The sequence below is a fragment of the Cyprinus carpio genome, chromosome A13 (genome assembly GCF_018340385.1).
Source record: "Cyprinus carpio isolate SPL01 chromosome A13, ASM1834038v1, whole genome shotgun sequence".
Taxonomy (NCBI): Eukaryota; Metazoa; Chordata; class Actinopteri; order Cypriniformes; family Cyprinidae; genus Cyprinus; species Cyprinus carpio.
This window is the reverse complement of record NC_056584.1, coordinates 10,941,144-10,953,862: the sequence shown is the minus strand read 5'-3', so window position 1 is coordinate 10,953,862 and position 12,719 is coordinate 10,941,144. Positions and strand designations below refer to the sequence as shown.

The following is a 12,719-nucleotide window of genomic DNA, read 5'->3' as shown; positions in this document are numbered from 1 at the left end:
TCCTTGTCAGCTCGGTGCAAGAACCTCTGTGCTGCGCTGCACTTGCATGGATAGTAGCCAAAGAGCAGAGAGCAGAAACAACACACTACTGCACATCAGCGTCAATGAACTATATCTGACTAAAAGCCATGAAAATGGTCTGACTGGGGAGGCAGAAGGTAAATAATCTTGTTTTTCTATTTAAACAATGTCTTTGTGAGTGTTTGGGAGCAAGAGGAAGTGGCTTTCAGCTGGCTTCCTGAGCAATTCCACTAGTTGATGGGAGGAGCGAGAGGAAGGCTGTCAGCTGGGGTGGTGTAGCAGGCGGCGAATGTGTGTGTGTGTGGGTGCCAGAGTGTCAGAACAAGGAGTGTATGTGTGCTACTGTTACATACAGCTCTTGTGTCATTGAAGATTATACACACATTGAAAAGGTGAGTGGAAAATCTTTTCATGAGCTCATTTCTGTCAGAATGACCAGAATGAGGTTGGAGTGTGCAGATAGACAAGCATGAAGATGTGTCAGTGGGACAAGCTGTCTAAATGAAATCATATGTTTTATGTGGAAAAAAATGGACTGTTTTATTATATATGTGTGTGTTTGCTTGTTTTCAGTGTATAACTGCACTAGATTATTGTCAGTTTTTCTCTACTGTATGGATGGGTGTGTTTGTTCTATCTGACTAGTCTTGCATGGACGCAAGGGTTGTCCACAGCCGTTGCATGTGTGTCAGTCTAAATCAGTGTTAAATTGCTCTGGAGACGAATATGTTTGCTTGTTATTTACCAGAGGATGTTTTTGTTAGCATGTAGCGTGGATTTGTGATTTACGTGGTGCAGTGTAGTGCAGAAATGCCTTTAATGGTCAGGTGTGCGTATGAGGAACACCGAGCATCTGTTTGGGGTAAATGCTGCCGGAGATGGGGGGATGAAAGTGGAGGAGAGCATGGGGGAGGGGAGGGAGAAGATGCTGGAGAGAGAAGAGAGTGATGGAGAAATGGCAGAAGGAGAGAGGGGGTTGAATATTTAAGAGGAATCCCCCAGGAGTCCCCAGAGTATTGTGATGATGACTCTAGAACAGTGTTTCGTTCTTGCAGAAGGTTCTTCTCAACAGTACAGCAGGCTGAGCTCTGGTTAGCTCTCAACATATAGCTTGAGTACATTAAGCAGTGTTCACTGCATCGAATGAGTCTTATTAGAGCATATAGTCACAGAAATTAGTGTTTCTAGTCTGAATGCATTAGTAGTACCTTGTAAGCACAGGATGGATGAGATACATACTGAATTTATGAGTCATATAATTAATGCTTCTTGGTTTGGTGGGTCTTTATTTAATTAATTACAGTCTGCATGTCACAAACACATCTCATGAAATGTTGACCCTTTATCATGAAGATAGCCAGTAGTTAATAAGTTAGTAGTCAGGCCAGTATATTTGTCCTGGCCAAACTTTTTTGGCCACACCAATATATTTGTTGTAATTTTTTTCTAACTCCATGAAAATTTAATTAAAAATCAATTTATTTATACATGTATTAATTAGTTTGTGTGTGTGTGTGTGTGTGTGTGTGTGTGTGTGTGTGTGTGTGTGAACAGTATGGGAACATATTCACTTTGTTGAAAATGTTTCCCTCAATAATCTCCTAATTACTGCTCATTGATAGTAAATAGTTGTTGTTGTAGATTAGGTTAGGTATGGGGTAGGATTAAGGGATCTAGAATATGGCTGTGCAGAGTAAAGTATTAATATGTGCTTTACAAGTACTAATAAACAAGCAATATTCTGTAATATGCATGCTAAAAAACAACTGGTTAATAGTGAATAGTATCTCTAATCTAAACTGTTATGCTTTTGTAGTTTTAATTTCTTCGAAAATATACAGTTGCATCTCAATAAATAATTGTGAAACTTGTGTATTAAATAAATTCAATGCACCCAGACTGAAGCAGTTTTAGTCTTTGGTTCTTTTAATTGTAATGATTTTGGTTCACATTTAACAAAAACCTCAACAAATTAGAATACTTCATAAGACCAATAAAAAACATTTTTAGTGAATGGTTGGCCTTCTGGAAAGTATGTTCATTTACTGTACATGTACTCAATACTTGGTAGGGGCTTCTTTTGCTTTAATTACTGCTTCAATTCTGCGTGGCATGGAGCTGATCAGTTTGTGGCACTGCTGAGGTGGTATGGAAGCCCAGGTTTCTTTGACAGTGGCCTTCAGCTCATCTGCATTTTTTGGTCTCTTGTTTCTCATTTTCCTCTTGACAATACCTCATAGATTCTCTATGGGGCTCAGGTCTGGTGAGTTTGCTGGACAGTCAAGCACACCAACACCATGGTCATTTAACCAACATTTGGTGCTTTTGGCAGTGTGGGCAGGTGCAAAATCCTGCTGGAAAATGCAATCGGCATCTTCAAAAAGCTGGTCAGCAGAAGGAAGCATGAATTGTGAACTGTGAATTGGTGGGTTTTGGTTAAATGTGAGCCAAAATCATCAAAATTAAAACCAAAGACTTAAACTACTTCAGTCTGTGTGCATTGAATTTATTTAATAAACAAGGTGCACAGTTTGAGTTGAATTAATGAAACAAAATGAACTTTTTCACAATATTCTAATTTATTGAGATGGACCTGTATATTATATATTCCATGTGGGTCATTCAGTATCAAAATTTTATTTTTTTTTAATATTTTTTTTTTTTTTCTGAAGAAAGATAAACATGTATAGTAATGAAAATGTCATGGATCAATATTTACTGAGTAATCCACTATTTTGTAGATGGGGCAAATTAGAGTCAAATTACAGGGGGTTAAAATGACTTTAGAAAGATGGCAGCATCATAATGTTACTTTTACACTGAGATTGGTAGGTCTGTTAGCAGAATGTGGTGACTTTAGCAATCTTTGTTGCTTTATATGTCAATGGATACAATACAAAAATGGGGAAAGAGCACTTTTCTCCAAAGTTTGCATGCCTGTAACTCAAGAAGTATTAAAGACACCTGAATGCCCTTTTAGATATTGGGTCTTAACAAACTTTCCTTATGGCATCTTCATTTCTAAGGCCCTATATGGTTTGGTTCCAGAGATATTGGAATTTCAATGTGGCTCCAGGAATAAATAATTAAATTGTACACATATTCAGTGGTCAAAAACCAGATGTGGGTCACTCTCCATAAATATGATACTTTGTTACTTTTAAAAAGGAATGTCTGAAGAACAAATAATGTGGAAACTAGAAATGTGTCTCATTTCCTTTTGTCAAAACAACTGAATTGAACATACCTGTCTAAGTGCCATAAATATTATTTTTCCTCAAGAAGTATTAAAGATATCGCAATATGATTTTATATTCTAGTTCTGAATAAATTTTTCTTTTGGAATCCTCAAGGCCCTATATCATTCAGTCCCAGAGATATGGGGATGACCTTAATGTCACGTTTTTCAAATGTTGTTCTCTCTGACCCTGAACCATCCTTATTGCTGAGCCCCGTATTTATGATACTCTCTTCTGAAGAATGTGTCTGTGTAATTTTGTGAAGCATAAGAGCATTACTATGGATAAGTGTTTTTGTTCAGAGAAAGAATAGGGGTGGAGAGGTCCTTGAATAGATGTGAATAGTATACGAGCAACCCCAGCACACATCTTACAGCTCACTGTTCAGAGCGGCTGGATCTGGTGCTGTCTGGAGTGAGTGTATTGGTGCGGGTGTGAGTATAAGTATGAACAGCTGTTAGAGACAAAGGTCTTTGTTAAAAGCCAAACTAAATTTCTTCCATTTATTATTTTTTCACTCTTTCCTGAAACTCTTTCATCTTTTTACTCCATTCTGAGAGAGACAGTGAGTGAATATGTGGAGAGAGTATTCTCATGAAGGAGAAAATGACTTCATGCTCGGTTTGAAGACACAACCACTCTGACTAATACTCACACCAGGCATAATTCTCCACCTTATGTCAGACTACAGTTAAAAGTTGTTTGATGTCAAGTTTTTATATGAGTGTGTGTCTGTGTGTGCTACTTTGGGGACAACGTGGACCTCTTTACAGGTAAAAATGATTAAAATAATTTAATTTCTGATATACTCTATATTAAATATAAAAATATAATACAAATACACTCTCAGAAAAAAAGGTACTAAAGTTGGGGTGGTAACTTTTCAAAGGGCACAACTTTGTACCTAAAGAGTTCATATTGGTACCTTAAAGGTATTAGTACGTAAAGTGTACATATTAGTACCTAAACTGTACAAAAGTTTACCTTTTATAAAGGTACCATCCCAGTGACAGCTTTTATACCTTCTTTTCAGAGAGTGTATAAACTAACTTGTTTACTTTATATAAAAACTATAAAGGTTGGTTTGCACTACATTACATTACATCTTCAGTGAAACTGAAACTCTGAATTAGTGATTAAAGTGACATGGTGGTGGAAAAGCCTTGGATTTATGGATAAGAGGACACCAAGAACTCTGTGTTTGAGCACATTTTAGTATATACACATGACTTTGTTGAAAGTAGAGAATACAGCCCCGGATGTTTGGAATATTGTTAACTCTCCGGGAACCTTGAGTGTTGCTCTTGGCTAAGTGGTAGATTCTGCAGGAAGTCATTTTAACCCACTGTACCCTCACACAAGCTTCTGTTTCATTAAAAACCACATGTCTTGATAATCCCGAATGATCTCATCTTTTATCTAAATCAATTTTAATATAGATTAAGAATGTTTTATGACCTTTTTGAATATTGTATGAGGGTTAGCCTATTGCTAAATTCATGGAGAATTGCCTTTAGCATTCCTAACTCATAACACGTGTGGAGGGGGCTAGTCTTATGTTTACAAGACTAAAGCTTACACGAGAACAGACTGTTTTGTACAGTCTGGTAAGGCACCCGAACACCACAGGAAACAAACCATTGAGCAATACTTTTTTTAACTGATATTTCAGAGTCAGAGACATTTCATATTTAAACGTGAAGGGTGGTATCGTGTGTCAAATTTACATGGGAGGTTTTTGAGCCTGTCTGCAGGATGTGCTGACATTCTCTGGCTTTATTGCATGCTTTATGCATATTAACGGTGTGACAGGTATTGTTTGAGTCTTGGGATCTAGTGTCAGGGTCAGTGCCTACTAGGGGACCCCTAGAGTTAATCTGTCTCTCTCTTCACAGACACACACTCTCTGTACCATATGGGGCTCAGTGGATAAATTATTAAACTGACTAATGTCTGCTGAGGCCTGGCGAGAATGTTGCAACATAGGCTCACTGGAAAAATGTGCCTCTATTTTCATTGTTTTAAAACTCCAAAAACTTACCTACACAGACAATTATTACTTTTTTATATAAATTATGATTACATGCGTAAATGTTAATAAAGACTTATTTTACTAACATGTGATCTTAAAACACGTTGTTAGTCCATGATTTGTAAACTCCATATGGCTTATGTGACTTAGTAAACTTGATCAGAAGCTTAGCTGGTACAGCGTTGCCCTTATGATACAGATTATGATTCCTGTGAAACACAAGTTACAATAAAAGAACTTAAAACAGTTTGTAGAAACTTCTTACACACACAAACATGTTTTTGCAGAGAAGTGCTCTCTGGCTTTATTGCATGCTTTATGCATATTTTTCCTGAAGAAAGTTGTTTTTACCTTGTTATTTAGGCCAACATTCTCTGGCTTTATTGCATGCTTTATGCATATTTTTCCTGAAGAAAGTTGTTTTTCCCTTGTTATTTAGGCCATGCAGAAAAAAAAATGATAAAAAACAAAAAAAAAACTCATCATCAAAAAAAAAAAAAATGCATTTATTGAAGTATGTATGTATATAAGCCCACTTTTCACAATTCACAATGAATAAAATCAAGGACTGTTACACTCCTTGTTGAATCATGTTTTACATGGAAACGTTCCACATTACAGAAGTAAAATTGGTTGTGAACACAATTACCATTGAATGTAACATTGTTGGTGGGGTTGGCCATGTAACAGTTGCACACACTTGAAAACTTCTTAAACCAACCTAAGATTGTTATTGCATTATCACAGTCATTTTACCTTCAGTGAAACTATGTGCGAGAGTGTTAGTTCAGTTAAAAAACAAAGTATTACAGCAATAGGGTGACTCAGTTCCTACTAACTTGCGGTAGACCATGATGTTGTTTAAATATTTTGGTGGTGCTGTCCACAGAGACAGAAGAGACGTAGAGAGATCAAATGTTTCTGGAACATTCTGTGTGTAAGTGATTCACAATAGTAGAATACCCTGCTGCTGCTGAGTAATTGGCCCATTTATCACATTGACAGAAACAGACAGAGGAAGAGAAACAGGGAAGGTGGAGTAGAAATACAGGAAGACCAATCTGTACTCTGGAAAGTTCTTTTTAACACTGCTGTATCTTTACAAAAAAACTGAATGCGTTATCATCACACTCAAGTCAGTTGTTCAGTTGTTTTTCTTCTGATAGTGCAGGCTTGGCTTTTGTATAGGCACATAAGATAAACTTCAGCCAGGTCTGGAATGTTTCTCAGTGCAAACAGGCTGGGAAAGGTGTGACATTCTAAACCCCTCGACCAGTACATGCACACACACACACACACACACACACACACACACACACACACACACACACACACACACACACACACACACACACACACACACACACACACACACACACACACACACACACACTTGCACATGCACACAAACACTTGCACAAGGCCTTGAGCCGCAGCCGGAATATAGAACATATGGACTCTAACTGCATGGCTTCCTTTCTCAACAGAGGCTGAAGGCACACCACAGGAGGTCAACTCATTTTTGAAGACCAACAAAACAGGCAGAAGGTGAAAAGAGCCAAAAATAAGGTGAGAACCAGAAAGAAAATATGTAAAGAGAGAAGAGGAGAATCAAACACACTCCTAACACCCACTGTATGCAGTGCTTAAAACTATATGATAGTCTACTAGTGTAACAGAGTGTTTCTTGCTATCAGACAGCTGCACTAATAAGTTTGTGGGTGGGAATGTGTGAACCATTAGTGGGTTTATCAATGAGCATGCCATCTTTCTTATTTCATGTCACTTTGTTTTTTTGCGGTAAGGCAGAGGGCATCCATTTTCACATGTCGCAGTTCTTCTTTAGAATGCTCCATTTAGAGGAAGATTTTCTGTTCAGTGAGACTCGAAATTACACCTTGATTATTCTTGTTGTGTTGCATTATAACAGACTCTTCAAACGCCCCCTGCAGTGGCACTTCCATTTCCATGCTGGCTTGAGTTGGGTAAATGGCACACAAATGGTCTTCTCTCTGGGGATACAAATTAAATGAGCTCCCCATGTACTTCTTAAAATATATACATGCTGCTTTATAGACCCCTGACAGATGACTCTTCTGATGGACAAATCAATAGAGATATTTATGTGCATTTTTGAAGTTACAAACATTGAAGACCGGCTGATGCATAGCTGTGATCGGCTCACTAAATTTTCAATGTCAAGGACCCCCAAATATGATGATCCCCTTGCAATGGACTCTCTTCCTAAAATATAAAGGCAGCCATTTATTTATAATGTGTGAACAACTTTTAAACAGGGTTTTATAAAGAAAAGCAGACATGTACTGATACAAAATGCCATTTATAATGTACTTCTATATATTTTTATATTGTACTAAATTAACCATTGTACTAATGCAAATTATAAAAATATAATCAAGAAAACATGTACCTTGTATTAAACTGACAACAAATCTTGTTTTGTTTTTTGTACTAAATAGAGTAATATTAGATGTATAATACTGAAAAAGAGATATTTTGAATCTAATTCATTTTTATTGAGAGAATAGAACATTTTATGGAGATTTTTTTTTCCACAAAATGACATGCAAATATATTTATTTACTGTTAAAAACTAGAGCTGTTAGTAATTTATTTTAATTGCACTGTTATTTAAATGACTAGATTTAGCATGTTAGTATTAAAAACATTAATTGCATCTCTAAATATTTAATTATTTCCTTGCTGACACTTAAGCAAATCTATAAATAATTTTAAAACACATATAATTAACCTTGCTGCAAAAACAAATAAACAAATAAAATACAAAAACACAAATATTAAAAGAAATCTATAAATAATTTGAAAACTCATATAGTTATCCTTGCTGCAGGAGCACTTAAGCAATTTTAAAAATTATTTTATATAAAATATATATATTTTAATTGACCCCTGGCCCCCAGTTTGAAAGCCCTTGGGTTAGACCACTTTGAGAGTGTTGCAGTAAAGGGTTAACTGGTGGTAGATGTCTCTAGCACATCTCTGAGCCTCTAGCTCATCACGTTCCAGAAGGACTGTATATCAGCAGGCTCCACACTCTTAAAGTTACTGGCACTATGCTCTTTCCTATCACTGACATTCTCCTTTGTCTCCTGTGTCTTAATCCCCCCTTTCTCTGACCCTCTATAAGGTAAAGTTCTGAGTTCTGAGTTCCAGGAAGACGAATAGAGACTGCAATCTAAAAGGGTTTTTAAACATAGATTCCACGCTGGATTTGTGTAGATGTTCCTTGTCTGGCTGTAAATGTCTCTTTAGACCTAATTTACAGAGGTAGACAGCGTGCTGAAGCTGTCCTCTCTCTGAACTCTTCAGATGTATGTGGTCCCCGGTCTAAAGTTGCCTTTGGTGAGCTCCATCCTTGATTTTAGGAGTGGAACATTTCATTGCTGTCAGATCACTCTGTATCTCAGTTGCCTAGCAACTGAGGTCCATGGCAAAGATGCCTGGGATACTCACTAGGTTTAATGAAACCCGTTTTGCGACGGATTACCAGGAGCTGAGGATGAAGATGCTCCTTTCAGAAAAAATGTTTTTACTGGAGTCTGGATTCTCATTAATATAAATTTTGTGTAATAAATTTAATCCCTTGTTTATCTGATGGTGTTATTTTCAGTGGCATACAACGTGACACATTAACTGTTGAATCATAATGTAATGTTATCAGGAAATAGAATTGTAGGTAATGTAATCAAAGTGAGGACATTTTCCATAAACATTTGGATGTCAAGATACTGACTACATTTGCAAGCTTTATTGGTTTAAATGTGGAGAGTTAACAGGCTGTGATGAACCTGTTTTCATCAGGGCAAGTTGGAGTTTCCTCTCATTTTCAATTTCATTAATGACTAAACCTTGATTACTGAATTAGATTCACATTATAAACACTCAAGGGAAGGTGTGTCTTGTGTAGTAGTAATAGAGCAGTAAATATGTCGGGTGAATTATGCTGGACGTTGTTAAAGGATAGTACGTTTCTGCTGTCTTTCACTGAACCTGGTTGGGCTCATTACCTGGAGTAGTTTACCTAGAATGAGTTTAGTATGACAGCTGATAGTCTAGCGACCCCTGCTGTTTGCGCTCAGCAGCAGGCCTTTGTGTTTAACCTCACTGCAGGAGAGCCGGCTGAGATTAAAATCTTCGATACAACAAAGATAATAATAATAATAATTTTCAACCCAACAACCACATAAACAAACAAACAAAATATAAATCCCCCTACTCATATATATTCATAGATTACATTTAAATTAAATTACATATCGATGACTGAACAACTGCGGAAGCAAACAAACAAAAAATATTTTTTTTTTTAAATACACTTTTTTGTACTGATTTGTTAAGAACCATCTTAAACACTGTGTTGTGGCCTTCTGTGAGAGACTTTAAATTACTATGGAGTTTTCAGTGCTTTTGATGCTGTTCTCCAGCATGGGATGATAATATGATGGTGTCCATACCCTTCCTTTGTTAACTAGAATCAGACCAGTAACAAACCATGACTAACCAGCCTGAACATTGATTTGTCACTGTACTGCCATAATACTTCCTGAGTAAGGATTTTTATGGTATTGACCAGCAGATATGAAGATCCCCTTCTGAAGGATTCATTGTCTGAGAATATATTAAAATATACTGTGAAAAAATATATTTATATGTATAAATATTAAAAATTAACCATCATTCAAAAGTCTGAGGTCAGTCTTTTTATCAGTTTATTAAATAAAAAATGCAGTAGCTGTAATTTAAAAGTAACTGTAATATTGTGAAATATTATTTCAATTTAAAATAACCTTTCTATTTGTGTATATTTTAAAATGTACTTATATATATATTTAAGGAATCATTCTAATCTTCTAAAAAGTTTAAAAGTCACAGTTATTTGAAATCAAAATCTTTTGCAACATTATCAGTGTTTTTATTGTCACTTATGATCAGTTAAAAAAATGAAAAGAAACTCATTCTCACCCCAATCTTTCAAATAGTAGTGTAAGTGTTTGTGATGAATCTCATGATTTTAAAAGCAGAATGAAAAATTTACCATTTTAATTTGATTAGTTTGATTGAATTTTATTTATTTAGTTATTTTATAATTGTACATAACTCCTCCAAATGTCGTCCTGAAACCCAGTTTGAAAACCCCTGCATTAGAGAACATCACAACTGTTTTGCTCAATTAGAAATAATTTTCAATTTTCTTGCTATATTTTAAACATTTATCCATATACACTCTTAAAAAATAAAGGTGCTTCAAAAGGTTCTTCAAACAATAGAAGAACCATTTTTGGTTTCACAAAGAACCATTCAGTCATAGGTTCTTTAAAGAACCATCTCTTTCTTACGTTTTTATAATCTGAAGAACCTTCTTTAGCCGCAAAGAATCTTTTGTGAAACAGAAAGGTTCTTCAGATGTTAACGGTTCTTTATGGAACCATTTAGACAAAAAGGTTATTCTATTGCATCGTGAAGCACCTTTTTTTTAAAGAGTGTATATCATGCCAATTATGCTGAACTTGTTCTTCCATGTGTGTTACAGTGCAACAGACCTGAACCGGCAGCCTCATGGCCACCAATAACACTGCTAGCATTGCTCAGGCCCGCAAACTAGTGGAGCAGCTCAAGATGGAGGCCAATATTGACAGGATTAAGGTATTATTTCATTCAAATGAATCCATTTAACTTGGTTAAGAGTGAAAATACAGTGAGGATTGTTTGGTGACTGTTTGTGTTTTCATGAATCAACATCAGGTCTCCAAAGCAGCAGCAGATCTGACATCATACTGCGACGCTCACGCTAAAGAGGATCCCCTGCTCTCCCCCGTGCCTGCATCCGAGAATCCCTTCAGGGAGAAGAAGTTCTTCTGTGCCATCCTGTAAGCAGCGCTGCCCCACCATGGACTCGCCTGCTCCCTCTGGGATACACTCATGGACATAAAACATGTTGATTACAAGGGCTGGAGAGAAGCAGTGGAGAACCCTCAAATTCTCCTGGCTCTCTATGAGCCCTGATTAAAGCCACTGACTCCACCTAGTGGCCTTGAGATCCAAAGCTGAGTATAGTTACAAGAATCTGTTGAAATTCAGAAGGGAGCGCAGCAAAAAACACCAGTGACTGTCATTGTAGCAGATCAGCCAGGATGTGTTGTGAAAATATTCAAGTATTCAAAGGTTCTGATGAAATATTCAAATATTTTTCTTTATTGATTTTTAGTGGACTTCATTAATCTGATCACTGATTTTAGAACCCATTAATTATTAAATTGCTTTGTTATTATTATTATTTTTTTTAATAATAATTTTGTTTTAATAATCTAAAAATGCCTACCATTTAGCTATAGCTTTCTGTAGCCATTTATGGGTACAGCAAAAAAAAATCTTTTTTTAATTTAATGAATGACAGTTTAGTGAACTTTTATAATGAATTCACACTTGGACATGTATTCCTAAAATGAAATACTGATATTTTAGATGCTGATAAAAAATATTAATCTGTACAGCAAACAAAGTTTATTTCTTTTTTGGTCTTAAGCATAGTTCTCTTTTTACTCTTTGTACAAAAATGTTAGCAAGTTCGGCTGTGTTGTGCTATATGTTTTGAATATTTGTGGTGATATCAATAATACCTGCATGAAGCCTGACAAAGCATCGTCTTTTTTCTTTCAAACCGTTACCACTAATCAAATTAAATATCAAAACAATAACCACAACAGCTACATCCCATGATCTATAATGTCATCCATTAAAAAACAGATCAGTCGCAAACTCTGCATAGATTGGTTAGTAAACCACAGCATCAATTTTCCTTAAACTGATCAAAGATTTACCCTCTCTGTTAATCATGGTTTGTCTGGATAGCGTTGCAATGATCTTTCTTGCTCATAGGAGGAACCCTTGTTTCATAGCAAAGCCGCAAAGGTTATAATAGAACATTTAAAAAAAAAATAATACAAATAAATGAGAGAGAGAGAATTATGCAGCGCACGAACTTCGATTAGTATGTAAACATTATGCAAATGCATAAATACACACTGATAACAGTACTACATAAATAAGGACAGGCTGACATAAGTACACTCCATCTGAAAATTCCCTTCATTGCTGTTCTCTGCTTTCACTCATTCGGCTATATTTTAAAATGCATCACCCGGCTGTATTTATCCTTCCATCTGATTAATCAGTCATCAGACACATACAATGACGTGGTGACTCAGAGCCTGGCCCAGACACGTACACAAACACATGCAAGACGCCTCATTTTTAGGGAAAGAAACTCATGACGTCAGCTTCCTGCAAATGCGTCTCATGGTGCGTGATGTATTGCCATGGAGACCGGGATGAAGACAGTCTGCTAACACATGCAGGCATTAGAGACTCACAAAAATGACACTTAC

At 36.3% G+C, this 12,719-nt stretch overlaps 1 protein-coding gene across 2 annotated transcripts; it reads left to right on the top strand.

Moving 5' to 3' along the window:
- gng2 (guanine nucleotide binding protein (G protein), gamma 2) lies at positions 1-11,966 on the top strand. 2 transcript variants are annotated; one of them, XM_019086599.2, is made up of 4 exons: positions 1-158; positions 6,780-6,861; positions 10,865-10,977; positions 11,077-11,966. In XM_019086599.2, the coding sequence occupies exons 3-4, from the start codon at positions 10,891-10,893 to the stop codon at positions 11,203-11,205; spliced, it is 216 nt and encodes a 71-aa protein (XP_018942144.1). In that variant the 5' UTR covers positions 1-158; positions 6,780-6,861; positions 10,865-10,890; the 3' UTR covers positions 11,206-11,966. The 2 variants fall into 2 exon arrangements, with proteins under 2 accessions (XP_018942144.1, XP_018942145.1); XM_019086600.2 differs by lacking the exon at positions 1-158 and adding an exon at positions 257-413.
- The last annotated feature ends 753 nt before the right edge of the window (positions 11,967-12,719 follow it).